Genomic DNA, 27,016 nt, shown 5'->3' on the forward strand with positions numbered 1-27,016 from the left:
TTGGTCTCCACCTAGGTCTCTACCGTTCAACTAATGCTAAAAACCCTTTGTTCCAAACTCCGGAGTCATCAGCAGCTACTAACAAAAACCCTGCAACAAGTTCTTGGTCACCCTAAAATTCTAAAACATTACAACAGCTTTTTTGATCAGAGTCTTTTGCCTGCTACTATGATGAAAACTATGGATGAATCCGATGTGGGCATCTCCTGCTACATTTCCAAGCTCCCTGGCTTTCGTGGCATACTCAAACAAAGGTCTTTTTTTCTTTCTTTCTTGAAGCTATTTGGTTCTTTAATTATGTATCTGCATTTGCATGTGTACTTCCATATGGGGTGGGGTATAACATTAGTTGGAATTGGTAAAGAGTGTTAGGATGTAGTGAAAATGCTTTGAAGAGTGAAGATAAGCTGGGAATTCTTCATTCTGATTTATATAAGCTATTTCATTCCAATTCTTGATGAAAAAAATGTGTGTTTTTTTTTTTAAAATTTTTTGATGTTTGAAATTTGAATATAAGGTTGGAAAATTGTTTGGAGATTTACTTTATATTCATCTGAGAATGCGTAGATAATGAATAGACCTAAAATTTCATCTTTTTGGGTTAATTGAAGTTCAAAATCTAGAATATTTACTATATTATTGAAGGAAATGCATATGTAACACTGTTGTTTTGTCCTGTCAAAGAGAGTAATTGGTACATAACAAAGACAAAATACCATTTAAAGCAAACTCTTAGGAAGTCAAAAACTTAGGGTATCTTCAATTATGAACTCTATATGCAAATTCTTGATATTTCAGGCAGCTTTTGCTTTGCAATTTTTTAAATTTCTTATATTTGAACCATGAATGTGCTGTAACTAAAGATACAGAGTTTTATTTGACATTGTTTTGTCATTCTTGAAGGTGGGTTTTTGGGAGATTTTCTTGCTTATCTTGGGAAAATGGGTTAATCTTTATGGTTGTTTTGTTTTATCTCTAGGTACTCCGACTTCATTGTAAATGAAGTGGATTTAGATGGAAATGTTGTTCATTTGACTTCATTGGAGGCTCCAGCGGAGGTGGTAAGTCGACTTTAATTTCTTCTCAGTGACCTTTATGCTCATTTTAAAATTGGTTTATGATATGAGCTGATTCCCCCTCCAGTGTTCAGAGGACAAGGACGTAAATATATCTGATCAACTGAACAAAAGTTATGTGACTGAGATAGAATCTTTCAGATCTCTCGCTGGCAATTCTGATGCTGACAAGCTTAAGGGTCTTATTGATAAACTTAATTCTGGAGTCGATGTCAGTGATGAATCCGTCGTCCTTTCACCAAGTTCAGATAAATTGCATCGTACTGTTAGTCCTTATCACATACTCATTCTCTGTTTCTTTTGGCTTCATATGGTTCCTTTTGGAAGTATCTATATCTGATATGTTAATACATTTCAGGCAATTCATAATTTTTTCAAGGAAAGATTAAAATTCCTTGTAACAGATGCTGTTGATGGACCAGAGGACTCATCAAAGTGTGTTCGTGTGAGATTGAATAAGGGAGGGAATAATGGAAGGGGTAGATTCTCTAGGAAAAGGAAAGACCGAAATGATAAACCTTATGACAGTAGAGGTTCAGACAGTTGGCCAGAACATCTTGGCAAGTTCCTTAGGTAAACTCTGTAGTTGTATTTGTCTCTACTTTATCGTACAGATCTTCTTTTTGAGATTTTCATACAGATCTACAACACTACGTATCTTTTGCTTGTTGTTCTGTGTAGATTTTTGCATCACATACAAAGATAGGTTTTCTATTTATCAAAGAGAAAATATGATCTCTATTTTCTTCATTCTAATTGGTTTATAAGATCCTTGGTAAAGGTCGTGACCTAAGAATCTAATAGAGGTTTGGAAGAGTTTGATCTTCTGGGCACTTACTACCAAACCGTTTCTCTTAACAACTTTCAGGAAGGTGTTGAGGTGCTTGAAATGAGAATTTATGTTATCAGAAAATATAAGAACATCATCTATATAGACTATAGACATATAACTGTAATCATTAAAGATGGAGTTCATGATATTCTGAAACTCTGATGGGGCATTCTTGAGCCCAAATGGCATCACATTCCATTCGTATTGACCGAAGGGAACATTAAACGCCGTTTTGTATCTGTCTTTCTCAGCTACTTGAATTTGCCAGAAACCAGATTTCATGTCGAACTTACTTTATATATTGGCTTTGTAAGTTCTTTTCAGAAGATCCCTTTTGTTGGGGATGGGATATCTGATCCATTTAAGGACAGCATTCAATGGTTTATAGTTTATAACTAATCGTGGGGCACCTCTCTCTTTCTCTGCACTCTTGTTAACATAAAATGCAGCGCAACTCCAAGGAGATTTAGAGGGACGAATGATGCTGTTTTTGAGGAGATTTGAAATCTCCTTTTTGCAGGTTTCCATCATTTCATGATTCATTTGAATAGGTCTTGCCTTGGTAGAGATGACCTGTTCATTAAATCCTTCAATGTAGGGGAGTTCAACTAAGTGCTTTTTTCTTTCCCAAAAAGCGTTAGGAAAATCAGAACATATTTCTTTTTCAAAATTGTTTTGAAGATTAGCTATCTTAGTAACTATCTCCGGGGTTTTTAAAATCTATTCGATTTTCTTAACTTTTATTTCATCTTTTAAAAAGGTGATATGCTGAGACAGTTTATTAATACGAAAAACAATGTTTTTCCTAATAAAATTATCAAAGAAGAAGAAAATTCTTTACCTGATTTTCTAACAAGAGAATTTTTACAGGGAAAAAATGAGGCCCATCAGACCTAACGCTCCTTCCAAAGGAAAGGAGATCAACAAACCACAAATGGCTAGACCATTTGTCCCTCTTCCCATAACTCCTACCAAAACATCAGGCCCTCAAAGGCCACAACTTTCTTTCCAAAACCGGTATACAGCTCTAGCTGAATACCCAAAATTACCAGCACCAATTCCAGTTCCCTCGGAGAAACTTACAAAACCTCAACCAAAACCTTTAGAAAAAGGATCAACATCTAGCTCTACAGTTCAGACAAAAGAGAGCTACGCCATGAAAGTCCCAGAGACTTTTGCAGAAGCAGTCAATCCTTCAGTTAAGAAGACACCACAAGAAGATCTTCAAAAAGAAGAAAAATTCGAATATATTACCCTCCAGGTATTATCCATTCTGGCTCTAGACAAAGAGTATGAAGGTCTTAGGTTAGAAGACCTGATCAAACCTTGTTATACGGATTTTAATTACGTGGACACTGAAAGTTCATACAAGACGAGGAGATTCTATGAAGCCATCCTCATTGATACAGACTCCATTGAAGTAGAACATACTTTATGTCAAAATAGACCAGGATTTATTAATTATTCTAGGTTTACTATTAAGAAAATTTTATCACCGTTTGAGTGGTTTGCCGATCACCTGCACACACCAGTTGCACTCACCATGACTCATCGTCCCCAGACTTATTGCTGGCACGATTACAAAGCAGCATGGTTTAATTTTATGTATCTTAGACCAGGACATACTTGGTTTGTCAAGTATAGCTTAGATGTTACTAAAGCTATAATTCCTAGATGGTTCTACGAATGATGGAACTTATTCGGAGGAAACAGAGAGATCCTCCCCCAGCAATTCCTCAACAGGTTTGATGACTTTCAGACCAAGGAGGCCATTTCTACTTTACCAGAGCACATTAAAATGTGCAAATACTTTGTCCAGAAGAGGATATCCTTTATCGTAAGCTGGAATTTTATTAAAGCAGAATTTGACAGAATCAAATATCTGTCTAAAGAAGTTAAGATCAAGGGGTGGACTCCTAAACAACAAGTCCCCAAAGCTCAGAAGCCCGTCCAGCAAAGCTTCCAGAAAGCTTCACCTTCCAAGGCAGCCCTCAAAGAAAAGCTGAAACAAACTTTACAAAATATTGAAAATTACGAAGAAGATCAAATCATGCAATTGATTGAAGATGCTGCTTCTACAGGAGAAAGCAGTAATGGTGATATGTGCGACCCAAAGGGAATTGCTTTAGCGTACATGGACCCAAACTACGACTAAATCTGCACCGATAGAGTCTCCATCAGCAAAGACCGACAGAGTCTCCATCAACAAAAAAGAATCTTGCTTTCACTATTCACCTTTTGAAAAAGAAGACAGCTTTTTACTGTTTGCTTTTAAAAAGAGTGGACCACCCATTTCTGTTTGTCGACCACTTTAGATTGTCGATTAAATCAGACCGCACATTTGTACGCCTAAGATCAAAGGCATCTTTTCTTTAGTCTATTTAAGACTCCCTCTCCCCATTGTAAGAGGCATCAGAAAATTTTCCAAATTTTCTAAGACCTCTAAACTCTGTACTATTCTAATATTTTCCGCTGCAATGTTTTTAACTTTCAATCAATAAAACTTGTAAGTTTTTTAAGGGCTTTTCTTATACTTGTTTAAATATTTAATTCCGCTGAAAAGCCCTTAAATATGGGAATCGGGAAGAATTCTAGTTTCTTAGCCGTAAAACACTAAAAAACGAGAAACAGTCATGGCGGGGTGGTGACTATGGTTCCTTAGGTCATATTTGATGGCCCAGAAAAATTTAAGGCGATCCGAGCCTGGAGGAGGCCGACCCACTCGTAAGGCGGCACACGAAAATATGGGAATCGGGCGGAATTCTAGTTTTTTGGCCGTAAAAGGCAAAAAAATGAGGAATGGTCATGGCAAGGCGGTGACTATGGTTCTTTAGGTCATATTTGATGGCCCTAAAGAACTTTAGGCGATCCGAGTCCGGGCGGCCTGGACCCACTCAGATCGCATGGGCTAGCACACGAAAATATGATAATCGGGTGGAATTCTAGTTTTTTGGCCGTAAAACGCAAAAACAATGAGGAACGGACATGGAGAGGTGGTGACTATGGTTCTTTAGGTCATATTTGACGGCCCGAAATAATTTTAGGCAATCCGAGTCCGGGGGGCCCAACCGCCTCGGAAGGCGTGGGCTATAGTACACGAAAATATGGGAATCGGGCGGAATTCTAGTTTTTTGGCCGTAAAACGCAACAAAAGAGGAACGGTCATGGCGGGGCGGTGACTATGGTTCCTTAGATTGTATTTAATAGCCCGGAAATATTTAAGGCGATCTGGATCAGGGGGCCCGGACTCACTCGGAAGGCGTGGGCTATAGCACACGAAAATATGGGAATCGGGCGGATTTCAAGTTTTTTGGCCGTAAAAGGCAAAAAATTGAGGAATGGTCATGGAAAGGCGGTGACTATGGTTCTTTAGGTCATATTTGATGGTCCAAAATTTTTTTAGGCAATCCGAGTCCGGGCGGCCCGGACCCACTCGGAAGGCATGGGCTATAGCACACGAAAATATAGGAATCGGGCGGAATTCTAGTTCCTTGGCCGTAACACGCAAAACAACGAGGAACGGTCATGGCGGGGCGGTGACTATTGTTCCTTAGGTCGAATTTGATGGCCCGAAAAAGTTTAGACGATCGGGGTCGTGGGGCCCGGGCCCACTCGGAAGGTGTGGGCTATAGCACACGAAAATATGGGAATTAGGCTGAATTCTAGGTTTTTGGCCGTAAAACGCAAAAACAATGAGGAACGGTCATGGCGAGACAGTGACTATGGTTCTTTAGGTCGTATTCGACGGCACGAAAAAATTTTAGGTCATCCAAGTCCGGGGGGCCCAGGCCACGCGGAAGGCGTGGGCTATAGCACACGAAAATATGGAAATCGGGCAGAATTCTAGGTTTTTGGCTGTAAAACGCAAAAAATGAGGAACGAACATGGCGAGGCGGTGACTATGGATCCTTAGGTCGTATTTCATGGATTGAAAAATTTTTAGGCGATCCGGGTCCGAAGGGCCCTGCCCACTCGGAAGGCGTGGGCTAAAGCACACGAACATATGGGAATCAGGCGGAATTCTAATTTTTTGGTCGTAAAACGCAAAACAAACGAGGAACGGTCATGTCAAGGCGGTAACTATGGTCGGCGGCCCACTCGAAAGGCATAGGCTATAGCACAGGAAAATATGGAAATCGGGCGAAATTCTAGCGTTTTGGCCGTAATACGCAAAACAAGAGGAACGGTCATAGCGGGGCGGTGACTATTGTTCCTTAGGTCGTATTTGATGGCCCGGAAAAATTGTAGGCGATCCGGTTCAGGGGACCCGTGCCCACTCGGAAGGCGTGGGCTATACACACAAAAATATGGGTAGGAGGGTCCCGACCCACTCGGAAGGTGGCACACAAAAATATGGTAATCGGGCTGAATTCTAGTTTTTTGCCCGTAAAACACAAAAAAAATGAGGAACGGTCATGGCGAGGTGGTCACTATGGTTGTTTGTCATATTTGACGGCCCAAATTTTTTTTAGGCGATCCGAGTCCGGGGGGCCTAGCCCACTCGGAAGGCCTGGGTTATAGCACACGAAAATATGGGAATCAGGCGGAATTCTAGTTTTTTGGCTGTAAAATGCAAAACACGAGTAACGGTCATGGCGAGGTGGTGACTATGGTTCTTTAGGTCGTATTTGACGGCCCGAAAAAATTTTAGGCGATCGGAGTCCTGGGGCCCCAGCCCACTCGGAAGGCGTAGGCTATAGCACACGAAAATATAGGAATCGGGCGGAATTCTAGTTTTTTGGCTGTAAAACGCAAAAAATGTGGAACGGTCATGGAAAGGCGGTGACTATAGTTCCTTAGGTCATATTTCATGGCCTGAAAAAATTTTAGGCGATCCGAGTCAAGGGGGCCCTGCCCACTCGGAAGGCGTGGACTATAGCACACGAACATATGAGAATCGGGCGGAATTCTAGTTTTTTGGCCGTAAAACGCAAAATAAACGAGGAACGGTGATGGCGAGGCGGTGACTATGGTTCTTTAGGTTGTATTTGATGGCCCGAAAAACTTTTAGGCGATACGAGTCCGGGGGCCCGGCCCACTCGAAAGGCGTGGGCTATAGCACACGAAAATATGGGAATCGGGCGGAATTCTAGTTTTTTAGCCGTAAAACGCAAAAAATGAGGAATGGTCATGGCAGGGTGGTGACTATTGTTCCTTACGTCGTATTTGATGGCCCGAAAAAATTGTCTGCGATCCGATTCCGGGGAGCCCTTGCCCACTCGGATGGCGTGGGCTATAACACACGAAAATATGGGAATCAGGCGGAATTCTAGTTTTTTGGCCGTAAAAGGCGGAACAACGAGGAACGGTCATGGCGGGGGCAGTGGCTATGGTTCCTTAGGTCATATTTGATGGCCCATAAAAATTTAAGGCTATTCGGGTCCGGGCGGCCCAATCCCACTCAGAAGGCGTGGGATATAGCACACGAAAATATGGGAATCGGGTGGAATTCTACTTTCTTGGCCTTAAAACGCAAAAAAATGAGGAACGGTAATGGCGGAGCGGTAAACTATGGTTCCTTATATCGTATTTCATGGCCCGAAAATTTTTTCGGCGATCGGGGTCCGGGGGCCACCGCCCACTCGGAAGGCGTGGGCATAGCACACGAAAATATGAAAATCGGGCGGAATTCTAGTTTTTTGTCGGAAAACGCAAAAACATGAGGAACGGTCATGGAGGGGAGGTGACTATTGTTCCTTAGGTCATATTGGATGGCCCGGACAAATTATAGGCGATGCGGTTCCGGGGGGCCCGTGCCCACTTGGAAGGCGTGGGCTATAACACACGAAAATATGAGAATCAGGCGAAAATCTAGTGTTTTGGCCATAAAACGCAAAAAAATGAGGAACGGTCATGGCGGGGAAGTGCCTATGGTTCCTTAGGTCATATTTGATGGCCTGGAAAAATTTAAGGCGATCCGGGTCTGGAGGGGCCCGACCCACTCGGAAGGCGGCACACGAAAATATGGTAATCGGGCTGAATTCTAGTTATTTGGCCGTAAAACGCAAAAACATGAGGAACGGTCGTGGTGGGGCGGTGACTATGGTTCCTTAGGTCATATTTGATGGCCTGGAAAAAAAACGTTTGGGCGGTAGGGGTCCGAGGGGCCCGGGCCCACTCGGAAGGCGTGGGCTTATAGCACACGAAAATATGGTAATCGGGCAGAATTCTAGTTTTTTGGCCATAAAACGCAAAACAATGAGGAATGGTCATGGCAAGGCGGTGAGTATGGTTCTTTAGGTCATATTCGATGGTCCGAAAAAATTATATGCGATCCGAGTCCGGGCGGTCCGGACCCACTCGGAAGGCATGGGCTATGGCACACGAAAATATGGGAATCGGGCGGAATTCTAGTTTCTTTGCCGTAACACACAAAACAACGAGGAACGCTCATGGCAGGGCGGTGACTATGGTTCCATAAATCGAATTTGATGGCCCGAAAACAATTTAGGTGATCGAGGTTAGGGGGCCCGGGCCCACTCGGAAGGGGTGGGCTACAGCACACGAAAATATGGGAATAAGGCGAAATTCTAGTTTTTTGGCTGTAAAACGCAAAAACAATGAGGAACGGTAATGGCGAGGTGGTGACTATGGTTCTTTAGGTCGTATTTGACGGCCCGAAAAAGTTTTAGGCGATCCGAGTCCGGGGGGCACTGCCCACTCGGAAGGCGTGGGCTATAGCACAAGAAAATATTAGAATCGGGCGGAATTCTAGTTTTTTGGCCGTAAAACGCAAAACAAACGAGGAACGGTCATAGTGAGGTGGTGACTATGGTTTTTTAGGTCGTATTTGATGTCCCAAAAAAGTTTTAGGCGATCCGAGTCCGAGGGGCTCGACCCACTCGAAAGGCTTGGGCTATAGCACACGAAAATATGGGAATCGGGCGGAATTCTAATTTTTTGGCCGTAAAACGCGAAAAAACGAGGAACGGTCGTAGAGAGGCGGTGGCTATGGTTCTTTAGGTCGTATTTGATGGCCCAAAAAATTTTTAGACGATCAGAGTCCGGGGGGCCCGACCCACTCGGAAGGCATGGGCTATAACACACGAAAATATGGGTATCGGGCAGAATTCTAGTTTCTTGGTCGTAACCTGCAAAACAACGAGGAACGGTCATGGCGGGGCGGTGAATATGATTCCTTGGCTCGAATTTGATGGCCCAGAAAAAGTTTAGGCGATCGGGGTCAGGGGGCCCGGCCCACTCGGAAGGCGTGGGCTATAGCACACGAAAATATGTGAATCAGGTGGAATTCTAGTTTTTTGGCCGTAAAATGCAAAAACAGTGAGGAACGGTCATGGCGAGGTGGTGACTATGGTTCTTTAGGTCGTATTGACGGCTCGAAAATTTTTTAGGCGATCCGAGTCTGAGGGCCCAGCCCACTCGGAAGGCGTGCTATAGCACACGAAAATATGGGAATCGGGCGGAATTCTAGTTTTTTGGCTGTAAAACGCAAAAAATGAGGAACGGTCATGGCGAGACAGTGACTATGGTTCCTTAGGTCGTATTTCATGGACTGAAAAAATTTTAGGCGATCCGGGTCCGGAGGGCCCTGCCCACTCGGAAGGCGTGGGCTATAGAACACGAACATATGGGAATCATGCGGAATTCTTGTTGTTTGGCCGTAAAATGCAAAACAAACGAGGAACGGTCATGGCGAGGCAGTAACTATGGTTCTTTAGGTCGTATTTGATGGCTCGAAAATTTTTTAGGCGATACGAGTCCGGGGGGCCTGTGCCCACTCGGAAGGCGTGGGCTATAGTACATGAAAATATGGGAATCAGGCGGAATTCTAGTTTTTTGGCCGTAAAAAGCAAAACAACAAGGAACGGTCATGGCAGGGCGGTGACTTTGGTTCCTTAGGTCGTATTTGATTGCCCATAAAAATTTAAGGCTATTCGGGTCCGGGCGGCCCGGGCCCACTCAGAAGGTGTGGGATGTAGCACACGAAAATATGGGAATCAGGCGGAATTCTAGTTTCTTGGTCGTAAAACGCAAAACAACGAGGAACTGTTATGGCGGGGTGGTGATTATGGTTCCTTAGGTCATATTTGATGTCCCAAAAAAATGTAAGGCGATCCGAGTCTGGAGGGGCCCGACCCACTCGGAAGGTGGAACACTAAAATATGGTACTCGGGCTGAATTTTAGTTTTTTGGCCGTAAAACGCAAAACCATGAGGAACGGTCATGGCGAGACGGTGACTATGGTTCTTTAGGTCGTATTTGATTGCCCGAAAATTTTTTAGGCAATCCGAGTCCGGGGGCCCAACCCACTCGGAAGGCGTGGGCTATAGCACTCAAAAATATTTGAATCGGGCGAAATTCTATTTTTTTGGCTGTAAAACGCAAATAATAAGGAACGGTCATAGCAAGGTGGTGACTACGGTTCTTTAGGTCGTATTTGACGGCCCAAAAATTTTTTAGGCGATCCGAGTTCGGGGGCCCCAACCCATTGGGAAGGCGTGGGCTATAGCACACGAAAATATGGGAATCGGGCCGAATTCTAGTTTTTTTGCTGTAAAACACAAAAAATGAGGAACGGTCATGGTAAGGCTGTGACTATAGTACCTTAGGTCATATTTCATGGTATGGAAAAGGTTTAGGCGATCCGGGTCCGGGGGGCCCTGCCCACTCGGAAGACGTGGGCTATAGCACACGAACATATGAGAATCAGGCGGAATTCTAATTTTTTGGCCGTAAAACGCAAAATAAACGAGAAACGGTGATGGCGAGGCGGTGACTATGGTTCTTTAGATTGTATTTGATGGCCCGAAAATTTTTTAGGCGATCCGAGTCCGGGGTCCCGGCCCACTCGAAAGGTGTAAGCTATAGCACACGAAAAATATGGGAATCGGGCGGAATTCTAGTTTTTTGGCCGTAAAATACAAAAAACGAGGAACGGTCATGGCAGGGCTGTGACTATTGTTTCTTACGTCATATTTGATGGCCCGAAAAAATTGTAGTCGATCCGGTTCCGGGGGGCCCTTTCCCACTCCGAAGGCGTGGGCTATAGTACACGAAAATATGGGAATCGGGCGGAATTCTAGTTTTTTGGTCGTAAAAGGCAAAATAACGAGGAAGAGTCATGGCGGGGCGGTGGCTATGGTTCCTTATGTCGTATTTGATGGCCCATAAAAATTTAAGGCTATTCTGGTCCGGGCCTCCTAGGCCCACTCAGATGGCGTGGAATATAGCACACGAAAATATGGGAATCGGGTGGAATTCTAGTTTTTTGGCCGTAAAACGAAAAAAAATGAGGAACGGTAATGGTGGAGCGGCAAATTATGGTTCCTTAGATCGTATTTCATGGCCCGGAAAATTTTTAGGCGATCGGGGTCCGGGGGCCCCCGCCCACTCGTAAGGCGTGGGCATAGCACACGAAAATATGAGAATCGGGCGGAATTCTAGTTTTTTGTCGGAAAACGCAAAAACATGAGGAACGGTCATGGCGGGGCGGTGACTATTGTTCCTTAGGTCTTATTTGATGGCCCGGAAAAATTATAGGCGATCCGATTCCGGGGGGCCCGTGCCCACTCGGAAGGCGTGGGCTATAGCACACGAAAATATGAGAATAGGGCGGAATTCTAGTTTTTTGGCCATAAAACGCAAAAAAATGAGAAACGGTCATGACGGGGCGGTAACCATGGTTCCTTAGGTCGTATTTGATGGCCTGGAAAAATTAAAGGCGATCCGGTTCTGGAGGGGCCCGATCCAATCGGAAGGCGGCACACGAAAATATGGTAATCGGGCTGAATTTTAGTTTTTTGGCTGTAAAACGCAAAAACATGAGGAACGGTCATGGTGGGGGCGTGACTATGGTTCCTTAGGTCGTATTTAATGGCCTGGAAAAATTTCAGGCGGTATGGGTCCGAGGGGCCCGGGCCCACGCGGAAGGCGTGGGCTATACCACACGAAAATATGGGAATCGTCCTAGGGGCTTATAAGGTGTGAGGTGCTCAATCGTCCTCGTAATGGAGGAATGACAAGTCAAGGATACGACCAAGGTAAGCAAGGTCATACAGTTGGCCTCGAGAGTCATAGTTGTTGATTTCATGTATATGGTGCAATGTGGTGTTATCTATATGCTGTTTAGGATTGTTTCTGGGATTCTCTGGCCGGTGGATAGGCCCAGTTATAGGGGAAACTCTGTCGAAACTTTTAAGAATTCGTAAAGATAGCCAAATTTTAAGGGCCATAAGTAAGTTGAAATTTTGGAAAGGATGTATGAGACCGATGTAGTCATAAGTGCCTATGTATAATGGTTGGAGGTAAAACGATGGTAACTCTATTCTTATAAGGGACTTTTAAAACATTCGAGGACGAATGTTCTTAAGTGGGGGAGAATGTAAAACCCCGAAAAAATTTGGCGTACGTAAGCGCTATTAAGAAAGTTGATGTGCGCTAATTATATTATTTTGTGTGCAGACGAGGACTATTAATATAATGGATATCAATTGGATATGATAATAAGTATACGGGGAATATTATGAGTGATGTGGGGTCTAAGGAGAGCCCTATGTCCAAGTCAAGTTTGAAATTTCATGATAGACTAAAGTTTTGAATGGGCACGCATAAGACCAAACTTTGGATGAGCATTTCTACATATATGTAAGGAGTTATGTGATGGATGACCTATCAAATTAAATATCTTTGTATACGGTCGAAACTGATTTCGGCCTTCGTACGTCTGATCGAGATGGGATCATAATGGACCGAAGAAAGTCTTCATAAAATCAAGATGGATCCGAAGATGGCACAACCGAGCTTTAGATTTCAGGTACAGGTTAAACACCGAGCTCGAAGTCATTATCGAGCTCGGGTCCAAATCGAACTATGATGAGAAGTGAATGAATCGAGCTTAAGGGCCAAAGGCCTCTTCCTCACCGGGCGGGGGCCTCAAAACCGCATCTTTTCCCACACCTACATATAGGAAAATTTATTTAAGTATATGGAAACCATCTCGTTTGAATTACCAAAGATACGAGAAAGAGGCTTACCATGATTTTTGGCCTACCATCGGCCCTTTGACAAATCACGCCATGAGAGCTCGGCATATGTGGAGGTCGAAGCTAGACCCCGTACCCAGTTCTTAAGGTCGGCAATCGCACCGGGCATCCAAGGAACCGCTGCATCACAGAAAGGGGATATCGGTGAGAAAGAAATGAAGGGGAAAAATAGTAGGAGATAGCAGCAGAATTACACTTACGCTTCATGTTCCACTCCTCGGGAAATGGCGTCTTTTCAATCGGAATCAGGTCCGAAGTCTTCACTGGAACAAACCTGCCCATCCAGCCTCGATTTTTGTCCTCGTCTATACTCGAGAACAGGACCTTGATAGCCCGACGCTGAAGTTTTATTAACCCGCCTCGAAAGAGGCGAGGGCAGTATAGTCGACTGAGATGGTCGAGGGTGAAAGGCATCCTAGGGTTTACGAAGTAATGGATCAAAATAATGATCCGCCAAAACAAAGGATGGATCTATCCTAGGGTTATTTGGTATTGACGGCAGAAATAGATAAAAACAGTATCGAAGGGACCTAATGTGAAAGGGTAAGTATACACACTTAAAACCCCTTTCACGTAAGTGGTGATGTCTTCTTCAGGAGACGGGATTACTATTTCTTTGTTCTCCCAATTGCAATCTTTCTTTAGCTGTTCGAGGTGCCCCTCGGTTATCGAACACATATAACTTGATACTGGATCACATCGGCCGGGAACCGACGAGCCTTTGTCGACCTTAAAATCAGAGGTAAGAACACACGCCCCAGGAACGCACTCCTCAGGTCGTGGCTCCACCGGTGTTTTGTAGGCGGCAGGCTGCAAAAATGAAGCTTTTTCTTTCTGAGGAATGGTTTTTGATGTTTTCACTATTTTTGGCTTAAAGATCGAAAATAGAAGGAGGTAACAAAAATTTGGTGTTTTTTAAGAGAGACTTTGCAGTAAAAGATTACAGATTTATAGGTGAACTCAGAAGAAGAACTTGGAAAAGTTGGAGATGTATAAGTGATAAATGGTAAAAGGAGGGGCTATTTATAGATTGAGCAATGGTGGTTCAACATCAGCGGTGGCCGACCACCGTCTGACACGCATTAAATGCCTTAGAAAACTAAACCGACGGGAAAACTATCACTTGCATCATGATCGAGTCCGATGTAAACATCAGCTTATATCTGATCGGGCCGTTGGGAAATCATATCGTTTCTCGCTGCATCCTTCCCGATAAACAAATGGAATATCTGTATACGGTCGAAACTGATTTCAGCCTTCGTACGTCTGATCGAGATGGAATCATAATGGACCGAAGAAAGTCTTCATAAAATCAAGATGGATCCAAAGATGGCACAGACGAGCTTCAGATTTCAGGTACAGGTTAAACACCGAGCTCGAAGTCATTATCGAGCTCGGGTCCGAATCAAACTATGATGAGATGTGATTGAATCGAGCTTAAGGGTCAGAGGCCAACCAATACCGAGCCCAAGTCATTTCTGGCTCCCGAGTCAGCATCGACCTCAAACCCGCATCGAGCTCTAAAGTTGGAAACCGACCAATATCAACCGATACCGAGTCCGATCAGGATCGAGCTCATAGACAAGAGCTGTTACAGCCGCATTAAGGGGGAGAATCGCGATGGGAATAAGGAAAAAGCTGATTTATCATCGGTTCCCCACTATGTATTTTTAATTATATCTAAAGTAGGGTTCCCCACTATAAAAGGGATGGCTATATTCCTGTAAAGGACTAAGGGGGTTGCATACATTGTAACTGAGATATCATACACTCCTATATTGGAGAGTTATCCTTTTTTAGTTTCATAGATTGATTTATCTTGCATATTCCATAAATCATCTTCTTTCCAAATTTGTTTATTTTTCATTCTCTACAGTCAACCCTCAATATTTCTATTCATTCCTATGATTTGTGTAAAGTTATACCACATACCCCTAGAACTACGTACAAATTTAACTCTATCCATTTTTCGGGTAAACAGTTTGGCGCCCACTATGGGGCTAAGGATAATAGTGGTTATTTGATACGAATCTACAAAAACACACCATTTTACGCTTGTTTTCGGAAGTATCTTTGATTTCGGATTAGCCACGACGATTTCTCAATTAAATGGCCTTACCTATCGACAACGAAGCTGGTCTTCAAGGTGAGAATAACAACTCGGCACCCGGGGCCGAAGGGCCACTTATCGACTCCGTTAGAGCTCAATTCGAAGTACCATTAGACGTTAATTCACATATGGCCATTGAGACAAACCAACGTTCAGAACCTAAAAATAGCTTTTTTGATGGTATTCGATCTGCAACTCGAGAAACCCATAACGTTGAGGAAAGCAGAATCAGCTTGCGTATGATTTTCAAAATGTTGCAAGCTCAACAGGTAGCGATAGCTCAGTTGCAGAATCAAACCCAGGTATCAAGTAGGCTGGAGCCCAGTCCACCCCGAGAAGTCACCCACATAACGGAACCAGCTATAGTAAGGTCAAATGAGCAAGAGTCGGGGACTAATCCCGAAATTGCTAAGATGTTCGAAGAACTGACCAAACGAATAGAATCAGGAAAAAGGAGAATCGAGGTAAACGACAAAAAGGTGGAAACATATAACTCCGGTTTTGATACCATCTTAGAAAAGTCGAACAATCTGGAAAAGAAGACTTGCTGAGTAATATATTTTAGGAGTAGTCAAACTACTTTGTCTTTTTGGGTGGTAATTGAAACAATTCTCCAAGATGGTATCAAAGAGTATGTACAAAGTGATATCTAGCTCAACCAAAATCATCTTTCCAGCTAGCCAGTTAGCTATATAAAAGGGATTCTCAAGCGAACTCCAATTATTCATATAATATTCCTTACTCCTGCTGGTCTGTAATGCAGTATATATTAAGTTCTGATTTCGTTACTTCGACTCATACCGTTACGAGATCTTTAACATCTTTAAACAAAAATTCTCTTTATCTTACACATTAAATTTTATGGTTCTCTCTTGATAATTATTTATTTATTTATTTATTATTCTCTAACCTTCATAGTTTTAGAAAGCATTGTGTTGTTTTAACATCACATTGCTCTTGAAGAGTATTTGAAAGAGTGTTGTTGCAAAATCTAAATTTCAGGTTTCATCTTTTCAAGGAGAACAAGGATACACAGGAAGCTTTAAACGTTATAGCAAAGATGCTCGGCGTTCAGGTTGGTGACATGCAATTTCCTAGAAAGAACTTCTTCCAGTTGAAAAAACAAAATTCTTTGGCACATGTTTCTAGCTTTTCAAACGGAGACTTGGGTTTAAACACGAAATATTTAAAAAGAAAAACTTCGTCCGGTGTTTGCATTGCTGTCAGATGTGTGTTGCAACATACAAGCAGTTCTGCGTTATTGATAGCTTGATATAGAAAAGCTGTAAGGCTACAGGGATATGATTGTTTTTATGGCTGATCTGGCAGCCTAGGTCCTTTGGATTTGCTGGTACTAAAGACAAGCGTGCTGTATCAACCCAGAGGGTACGTTTTCTTGTCATCATTTTCTTTCTTCGCCATTGACTTTGGATCTTCATTTTGGAGTAAAAACTAAAAAAATTGTCATAATGGTCAACAATTTTACGTCATATGTTTCTGTTTAATGAACATAATTATTTGCAACAATGGAAACCCAACACAAAGTTGAGAGGATACGGCCTTTTTCTTGTTTGAGAAAGGGGAATGTTGGGGATCACAGTTGCAAAAATGAAGGAAATCTTTCCTTTAGGTATAGGTCATGTTTGAGCATGTTGGTTTGGGTTAAGTCTGAAGATGCTTGTCAATTTTAAGTATTTATCATGCTTTTATGTCCCATGACAAAGAATCAAACCCGAATATGAGGTGTGTTGAGCCATAATTAATTAAATAAAAGTTTTACTTGCTCTAACTGTTTAAGCTTTTAGATGTGATGATACTCACACACATAAACATGGTTCAATAGTGGGCAAAGGTCCTGGATTCAAGTCGTTAAACAACCTATAATACAAAAAAATTTCATGTGCTTGGTCCATGAAAAAGAACTAGTCCAGCACTTGATGGGGCATGGCGAAGACATAATTAAGTAGATAGAAATGCACTCTCTAACAATTTAAGCTTTTAGACGATATGGTTACATAATTCAACATAATATTAGAGCCAGGCCCATCACTATTATTGGTTTATACAATGTCTGGCCCCATGTTAAGTGTCCCACATTAGTTGGGGGATGGGTGGTTTGTCTCCTTATATGGTGGGTGATCCTCACCTCATGATCCTCATGACTTGGGTTCAAGTCTCACCGCCAACTGTAATCAAAAGCATTTTTATGTGCTTGGCTCATGATAAAATATTAAGCCCACACGTGAGGGGGCTGCTGTAGACATAAAAAATTAAATAAATTGTGTTTCTTGAACAATTTGAGCTTTCAATGATAAGATAGTTACACGGTTCAAACGTTATTGTTGTTTAGTATGAATTTCTGAAAATTGGGAGATCACTTTTCTCCAGAAAGCAAAATCTTTTATCTAGAATATCTATTTGATAGTTTTCTGTCACAAATAATTCATTAAAATTAGATTTTGTTGGTGTAGTTTGATTTAAAACTTGGTGGTGCTTGGACAAGTAATATCTATATTCACCTCCTCATTCCCCCATTCTTTCTATTTCTCACGACAACTTTTTTCTTTTTCTATGTGGGGATACATATTTAGTGTTATCTTTTTCTATCACTAAGCTCTCACAATTTTCACAATATAGGTTACTGTTTTCAAGCAACGAGCAAGTAGAGTAGCAGCTCTCAACGAAAGATTGATTGGAATCAAAGTTGGTGACTTTTGGTGAGATCAATGCCTTGGTGTCTATGGTCTTATGACAATCTCTCTCTCTCTCTCTCTCTCTCTCTCTCTCTCTCTCTCATGTAAAATATTACTTCCATTTTTGTTACAGCCATGTTAAAGAAGGGCTTCTGCTTGGGCAGCTTTATGGGAACCGATTTACTATAACACTTCGGTATAGTTATGCTTCAATATTTCATTTGTCCATTTCTTGTGGGGCTCCAGACAGTACATGAATACCATTTTCCTTTCTTTGCCCTTGTTCCTTGTTCTTTGAAGTATGATTGTAAAGCTTGCTGATTATATGACATGTTATGTGATGGGCTGAAACTGCAATCTTTTCAGGGGAGTGTCAGCAGATTCTGAGGATATAATTAAAGCATCAGCAGTTGCCCTAGGAGAGCTTGGATTTATAAACTATTTTGGTTTACAGGTACTTTGTAATATGCAGATCTTTTTATCTTGGTTTGGTGGATAAGTTAGCTCTTCTTGAAATCCAGTCTAGGCCTTTCAATTGTTGTTCTTCATAAGGATCTCTTTCAGAAGAGCTTTTATAGAAACTCTTGGAATCCCTCCAACCTTATTTTGCTTCAGAGAAATTCACTAATGCATGTTCCTTTCTTCATCTTCCAATGTCTCAGTCATATGTGCATATGGTTCCCTGACAGTATAGTCAATTCGTAAGTGTGTCAGCATGTGGGATAAATATGAGCTACAATTTTGAAATTACTGTTATGCTTGGGGCTTATCGTAGTCGTGCACTTCATGGCATTTTAATGACCAACAAAAAGCCCGTACTCGACATGATCAAGGCAGATTAGTATTCGTGTTTAATGACATTTTTTGGTTAATGTTGGTTGACTCCTTGATACTCTTTCAATTTTTTTCTTGGCTTTTCATTTTTCTCTTTGGATTTTGGAGAGTTTTAATGAAGTTCTTAATTTTGAAAATAAAACATGAAACTCCTCCCTCATATGCTAAGCCTGAGTTTGACTTTTGACTGGCAAGTGAACTGTGAAAAGTCACCAATATGCCAAGATTTTGATGGGTACCATGCTCTTGTTGTCTATGCAAATGGTGTAGCGGTTTGGCAGCAGTTCTGTGCCAACCCATCTAATTGGAGCTGCGTTATTGCGTGGAGAGTGGAAAGCTGCTGTCAGCTTGATTCTTGATCCAAGAGAAGGGGATATCCTTTGCTATTTCACTTTATCCATAATTTTGCTTCTTATTTTCATGTTCTTTCAACCCTTAAACATGAAAGTTCTCTTCCCCAACAATTTTGTATTACAAAAATATGCAGTATTATGTGTGTCTGTAGAAAAGAATTGTTCTCCTCAGCTTTAACCTTGAATACAGAAGAATGCCATCAGTACAGTGAGGGAGTATTACAAGGAAAGTGGTGACATTGATGGGACTCTAAGGCAGTTACCTCGACATCTGGTTGCTGAAAGGGCGATTGTAAGTTCCAGTCAACAACACTGAGTTTATCTCTCACTTGAGTCCTTTAGTTATTATTTATAATTTTCATAAAGCTGAAGTCAGCCTCTATTATTATACCTAGAAGTCCGACTTCCCAAAAGTAAGTGAATGTTGTTGCTCATGATGAGTGTCACCATTTAATCACTTGCAATAATCTAAGTTTGCGTTACCTTTTTTAATTTATAAATTTGTATTTTGCTTTTTTTGACATTCTGCATTGCATTATTTGTGCTGTCCTTGACTTTTCAAAGTAATTGAGTTTCTCTTAGAGAGAGCAGAAGTTTATATTTTTGTTCCAATGTTTATAATTGAGCAATATATGTGGTACGAGATTGTGTTATTATGTCTTACAATTGACATTTCCTGTCAACATTATAAAGTTGCAGTGCCTGAAAAAATCTCCTGGAAACTGTCTACAAGCTCTGAAGGGGATACCAAGGACTCTCCGAATGATGTAAGTGATATTCATAGCAGGATTCATTATTCTTCTTGTACTTGACATATTTATCTGAAATTTAGTGATCGAAAGGTGAACCAAGAAAGTGCAAATACATGCAAGTCATTCTTCCTAGTCACTTCCCTTGACTTGAGTTTTTGCGTTTATGAACACGTTTTATCTATCTGAGATTTGCATTTAAATAATTCCTTTTCTGAGCTCTCTGAAAAAGGTGTCTTCATAGCACGCTAAGTTATCAGTTCTGGCAATAGTAGAGCCAATGCCTGCTCGTTGGTTTTGTTGAACTACTGTTAGTTTCAAGTCAAAGTTTCTTTCTTACTGCTAAAGCTGTTATTGTTTCTTGAATTTGTCCGTATTCGGTAGCAGCTTACTACTTGGGTGTCACCATCTGCTACTTCATCGAGAAAACATCTCTCCTCCCTAAGCTTTTCCACAGCCCTTAGTTACTTGTATTTAAATTCTTGAAAAGTTCTTCTTAGTACCTGAACTTTTCTAGTACTATAAGATCTAAAAGTCCTTTACACTTTTTTGGTTATGTATCAAACCTATGACCGTACGGTTCAAAGAATAACTCGTTTGGGCCATAAGGTAAACACCGTGCAACCATTGGCCTGATTCTAAACCAGAGTTGCGGAGTTAAAGAAGGTGATGAAGCATCCTAGTCATTGAAAAGCTATCCAGTTTCATAGAGCTCTACAGCTTCTAGCTTCTTCCAAGAGTGTAAAGCCGTAAATATCAATTGATCATGAGATTTAATGGGCTTAAAGGGGCTGAGGGTACAGAAAAGGGTCATGCATAACTTTTCAAGTTTGAGCTTTTATATGATACATATCTTCTCCTTTTTAGGTATGTACATAGCTATCAAAGTTATCTTTGGAACCATGCAGCAAGCATGAGAGTGCAAAAGCATGGTTTGCGTTTTCAACTTCTATTAACTATTTTTCTTACGTATATATATTGATCGGAATGTACTTATGGGTACTTGACTGTACCACTGATTCTCGTGTGTTTTCATTGCCCCATATCATAGGGTTTGACCAAGTTGTGTTGGGAGATCTGGTTTATTCAAAGGAACAACCTAAAGAGAGAGAAACTTTTGTTGCTGAATGTGAAGACGTGAATGGCAACAACATGGATGATTATAGTAATCTGGATGAGACCTCAGAGACTGATCTTCCTGAAGAAAAAAATATATCAGTCAAGGTTGGTATCTAGGTTATCTGAGCACAAGAGATTTTCCTTAAATTTCTAAGCGAAGAGCTTCTATGAAAACATTGCATGACAGCTTGGTTCTTATGTATTCCCTCCATCAGTACGCGTAACTCTCATTTCATATGCAGAGGACAGGGTATAAGAACCCCTAGTAAGATTAAAAAAAAGGGCCTTTTAACTCCCTAGCTCACTCTCCAGGTCTCCAGCTTGATAAAACTCGAAACAAGCCCGCATTTTGTACGGAAGTTCCTCCCTGACAGTATTGTATAGAGTATGTCCCAATGAAATTACCAAAGGGGGGATACACATATAATTATAAGCCTATATCACTATGATTTTGCATTTAATGGTGAAGTGATCATTAGGGTTAAGACTTCATAGACATGAACTTGCTTGCATGGATGGTTAGTGGCTTGCTACAACTTGGCTTTAAGAGACTGCTGCTGAATCCCTATGCAACAACAACTATGCCTCAGTTCCAACAAGTAGGGTAGGCTATATGAATCCTTACTGACCATGTTTTGCCATCTCATCTTAGGCCATGTTATAGAAATAAAATAAAAATAAGTACTAGAAGTTCTCTATGTTTTCTACTGGCATGATGCTTGCTAAATCCTTTGCGCTGAAAAAAAGGAGGATGCCAAATGCAACTTAGTAACCTGGATGATCACCATTTACCCAGTTGTACAGTGAACAGAATGTTGTTAGTTTGCTATATATTCTGCAGGATTGTCAGTTATAGTTATGATATGGTGGACTACTGGAATAGTTTCTTTTATGATGTTTAACACTGCATCCATTTTAATTTTAATATTAAAAAGTTCACGTGTCTGCAAACTCATGCCTACTGAGGTTGCTGAGAGGTAAGAGAGAAGTTAAATTGATTAAAAGGTTCTGTTCTGGTACCTCTTCTGTATTGAATTTCCCCGCATTGCTTGGTATTGAGGCGTACTTGTTGCTGGTATTGTTTGGTACCTTTGTTTTTTTTTCTGAGCAGTTCTCATCTGTCTAATATAAGTCAAGTGATAATTGCCTTTTGGCAGGCTATAAATGAAGAAGACCTTATATCCGGTACATATACCATCGAAGATGTACTTCTACCTTTGCCTGGGTAAGATAAGATAATAGAAAGTTTATAATATTCTTTGAGTTATTGTTTGCTTTTGTTTGTGAGACATATTATAATGGCAGGTCTAGAGTTATTTATCCATCAAATGACATTGGGGAAGTTTACTGTGACTTGGCACAGAAGGTATTTTTTCTTCATCCAAATTGTTGAGTTCGTAGATGCATGTGCTCAATTATACTTTGCCAATTATTACCTTTTTTTCCTTATTTGTTCTGGCGTGACATTGTTAAAAGAAAGATGCAGTGAGGGATGTGAGTTGTTTGTTCCTTTCTAAAGAAAGAAACTACATGGTACTTGAAACTAGCTGGGTTTGACAGTACCATGGCATTCTATTACTGAGGAGGATAGACCTGTAGCTATGAACAAGGACTTGACTCCTATTTAACAGGCTCTTGTTTCTTTGAGCACCCTTTTTCCTTTTCTCTGTGGATTGTTCCTCTGGCTGGGCATCAATCTGCCTGTTCGATTTGTCTGAGAAAATGCAACCAAGCTGCACGACGTTTTCCTTTCAAGCTCTTTTCCTGAGTGATATAAATTATCTGCAATACTTTATTTATAGTTTCTATATAGCGTCTAAGTGCTCTAACAAAAAAAGCGTGCAAAGCCGAACAAAATTCAGCTTTCTCATATGATTTTCCGTATATCTATATGACAATCATATCTTGGTTCATATTAGGATTATTAACATTCTGCTACAATGATGACCAACTAACCATAATCTAGTTCATATAACGATGTTTTGCAATTCAAGAAGTGCATTTAGCTTCTGATTTAAATTTTGAAGTACATGGAGAAGTAGAATGATTTAAAGAGATTTGCCTGTGAAGTTATCAATACCTTCGTCCAGTCCACTTGTGATGACTGGCGCATATCTACTCTCTTTTATTTTGTTCCCTTCTAACTCACATTCATTACTGGTCAGGATGGTATCAGCTTGACAGAGACTGCGCATAAGATCAAGTGAGTAAAACATGTTTCGTTAAATTTGAATAATTGATCCACTTTTTCATTAGCTGCTTGATGATTTTTTGGTAAATAAATCTTTTAGAATGTACATCAAGTCAGTATTATACGGTACAATAAATCACAAACGTTAACCAGCTTGCTAAACTAGCTACACAATGCGATATAATATGCATTAAAAGACATAGCATCAAACAGTATCAACAAAAAAACAGTATCAAACAAAGTCTATCTCTTTTGTCCCTTTTCCATTTTTTGTATGATCCTCTTGGGAATGTCCCCATAACCTTTATGGTTAACTCCTGAATAAATTCTACATGAAGAATGGTTATTATCTCAACATGCATGCGATCTTTTCAATATATATTGCCACGAGGATTTTCTCAACCTAGGCAATTATTTCCTTCTTCCTATTCCACTCCTGTCTCCTCTCCCATGCTTGGCACGCTGATATTTATATAGCATTATATGTTTCTCAATGCTCTCGGCTAGTACAGTTTCACCCTCATCACTCGTAAATCTCCTCGCTGCTCGCGTCTCTCCAGCATGTTGTGTATCTGATAAGAGATCTATTGCTCCCTCTTTGTAACCCTGAAATGGCAGCCCCACACCCTTTTCAAAGTCCAAAATTATTTTCTCCAACCCAATTTAAGAGTTTACTCTCTTCTCCCGCTTTCCCCAATATCGTATTGCTTTATGTCTAATATTTTTTTTAATCCATTGCTTCCCCCTGATCCAGCTCCCTTATATTATTTTCACTATAATTCCCCCTACAATATCAGTATATCACAGGGAGGGCCTATGGTATACAACTCTTAAAGTCAGCAGAATTGTTGCAATTATGCCAGAATACTCTAAATTCATTCTCGGTGAGTGTAGAGTATTCTTCCTGTTTCTGTCATAACTAGGAATCTCGGCATTTTGGCAATTTTCCTGATCACATAACTTCTCTTGCTTATTTAAGTCAAAACTTTATTTATTTCTACTCGCCTGAACTCCTATATATTATATAAGAGGCCCCTCGTAAGTTGTTCATAACCAAAGCGATATAAGAAATTTCTCTCATTTTCTTTCTCCATATGGTATCAAGACCTACACAACTTTTCCTACTTTCCTAAGTTTGGTAGTCTTGAGTTGACTCTTTTTAGTGACCGTTTTTGCAATGCTGGTTGTTTCTATATGACCGTTTTGATATCACCTTTCACTATTTTGATCTGTTTCCACCACTATTTCGGCACCACTTGCAATTTCAAGTTTATCTTGATTTAATTCGTTAATGACCTGTCAAGTCATCATTGCCAAAGCTAACCTGTCAAATTAGCAGTGTATATTTGTGTGGTACTGCCATCTAGCAACACATCTTTGTCTAGTTGGCGCCATATCGCTGTCTGGCGACACATCACTATTCACTTATCGCGCCGCCATCGCCCAGTAACATGTCAGTGCCTGTTGCTGTTCAGCGCCATTGTTAGAGAATGCTATGCTTGTCCCTCATCGTTTGTGTAAGGATTTCCAAATGGATGTTAGTGGTTTTGGGCTACTCTACTCATCGAAGGTTGCTTTCCGGCCTTCCTCAATTTTAAATCTGGTCTTTTTTGGCATAAATTATTCGATGATTGGCATCATCTTAGTTCCTTTCCCTGGGAAGTTCAGACTCTAACGAATATTACCATCTTCGATAACCACCGAGCTGGGTGTTTCCCTGAATCTGTAACTATAATTTGACCCTTGGCGTCTGTCATCAACAAATCAGCTTTTATATTATCCTCTGTGGCCTTCTCTAATCTACCAGAAATGGTTCATGTTCCATAGATGAATAGGAACCAACTAAATTAATGATTAGAATACCTCTTTTTTAGAGCATTAGACTGTGTGCTAAACTGCCCGTTGATCAAGATGCAGGTAAGAATTTACCTAAATCTGTTAAATGTGCTGTTGAGGTAAAGTGCCATCTATAAAGTTCTCTCTCAAAAGACCTCGCAGAAATCATGTCTACGGCCATGATACCATCTGATTTACTTTTCTCTTTGCTGTATGTTTCTTTAGCATAATAGATTTCTTGCACAAAAGGAAAAAGAAGTAAATTAGTAAAAAGGAGATCATGTGTGGAAAAAGCGTTACTTTATGCTTTCATTAGCATTAACCCTAGAATAGACCGAAGTCTGAAGTTATGGAAGATAAAAGAATTATTTCTCTACTCTACGGTCTCTATAATTGTTGCTATAGATGATCTAATGTTATTTATTGAACTCAAACCCTCCCTTATGACTACTTCATTTGTGTCTGGTCCTCTTCTTTGTTACAGGGAATTCTCCATAACTAATATGACCGGAGCTTACAGACGTGTGTTTCAAAAGCCGAAGGATTTTGAATGGTAGGTCAGACATGGTTGCACATAGCTAGTTTCAGTTTACTCTGTTGTCATGTTGTTCCATCCCTCCCGGGTTTGCTTGAATTCTGTTCAGCAGCCCAAGGGCTTGCAACATATCTTGTGCGATTTGCTGTGTTAGGGTTTGTTTGGATCCTTGGAGACCTTGGGTTTTCCACCACAAGATAATAATACTAATAATTTTGCCAACTACCCTTATTGTTATTAACTATTTTTATTCATTATAATCATCAATATGAATGTACCTCAACATTATTAGTACTTTTGCTACTATTATCATAATGAATGCACTTCAGATTTTAAAATGAATTGAAATCTCAGTAAGCTGCTCTGTGTCAGAGATGTAATTGTGAATTCATGATTGATCTGAGTAATATATGCCAGTTTACAAAAATTTAATTTGGATATACTTTCTAGAATTCTGATTCTCGCACTTGATGCGCAAACCGTCGATGTGAGCTTGTAACTTATTGTTGTATTGGACAAGTTTCCATTTTCGTTTTTTAAGCCATTTATTGTTTTTGTAGGGAATTGCTTAGTTACACTGATGGAACTATACCTCTAGCTGAGACAGATTTTGATGTCATTGCCAAGTCAGTAAAGAAAAGCAAGGCCAGAGAGGATAACTCAGCCAATGGAAGCGAGGAACTTCCTGCTGACTATGGTACATCTTCAGCAACCTTTGAAGGTGGTGACATGCTTCCAGGAAAAAGTCGTGAGGAAAAGATTAACAGTGAAGCGAGAATGCAATCAGAGGAATCTCAGAGTGGTGGTAATGCTCAGGAGAGCCAGATGGCTCTCAAGCTGAGCTTTACACTACCAGCTTCTTGCTATGCAACTATGGCCGTGAGGGAGCTGCTGAAAACGTCCACTTCTGTATGTTAATTGACAGTACTTACCATTTCAGTGTGAATTTTTGTTGCTTCTTCATATTGCACATAATGATAGTAGTGATATAGTTGTACTCTAATAGGAGCGACTCCTATTGATGTGGTGCATGAATGAAAACTAATAATTCATACTTACTATGCAGGTTGCATTTCACAAGTCTCTAAATGAATAAGCAAATGCTCAGCAACAAAGAAAGTCTTGGCTTGTCAAGTGGTTAGCTCCACCAAGTACCTGCCTGCTCGTCTAATTCCCTGCCCATAAAGAGGGTGAGGAGAAACTTCGCAATTGAAACTCTACTAGGATAAAGAAATCCGACTGAGAAAGTTGCATGAGGAGCTCCCTCTCTCATTCCGTTGATCCCAAATCTACATCCGCAAGTTTCCGGGGAACATTGTTTTCCAGTGATCAATGTGATTCAGAGTCTGCCAATTGCATTTGTGTTCCAGAAGGCAATCTTCTACAGTTTTCAGCTCTCTGCCCCTTCCAACTGGGGACATGTTATAGGCTTATTTCTTTCATTTGGATTGCGTAGCCACCTTTTATTCTTTTTCTCCTTTTAATTTACTTAAGTTTGCTGATGTTATAGGGGTTAGAAAATCTGAGGTAGAGTGTAAGAGCCAATTTGAATCGGATGTACCATCATCTGAAGCTCTATTAGAAGACACTTTTGTAGTGTTTACAAGCGAAAATTCCAATTTGTATTATGCTTAATTATTCATCTGGACAAAATGCTATTACTGCTAGTTTCATGGTTGTTTCTC

General features: G+C 40.8%; 1 protein-coding gene across 1 annotated transcript; it reads left to right on the forward strand.

The window, feature by feature from the left end:
- Window positions 1-27,016, forward strand: LOC104085242 (multisubstrate pseudouridine synthase 7). Its single transcript, XM_009589236.4, has 20 exons — window positions 1-254; window positions 980-1,061; window positions 1,144-1,341; window positions 1,435-1,649; window positions 16,024-16,096; window positions 16,351-16,407; window positions 17,659-17,738; window positions 17,848-17,910; window positions 18,081-18,168; window positions 18,819-18,921; window positions 19,090-19,193; window positions 19,595-19,668; window positions 20,518-20,582; window positions 20,702-20,874; window positions 21,927-21,994; window positions 22,075-22,135; window positions 22,935-22,972; window positions 25,281-25,349; window positions 25,892-26,240; window positions 26,398-27,016. Exons 1-20 carry the CDS (start codon window positions 34-36, stop codon window positions 26,425-26,427), a joined length of 2,211 nt encoding a protein of 736 aa, XP_009587531.1. The 5' UTR covers window positions 1-33; the 3' UTR covers window positions 26,428-27,016.

Source organism: Nicotiana tomentosiformis, chromosome 1 (genome assembly GCF_000390325.3).
Source record: "Nicotiana tomentosiformis chromosome 1, ASM39032v3, whole genome shotgun sequence".
NCBI classification, from domain to species: Eukaryota; Viridiplantae; Streptophyta; class Magnoliopsida; order Solanales; family Solanaceae; genus Nicotiana; species Nicotiana tomentosiformis.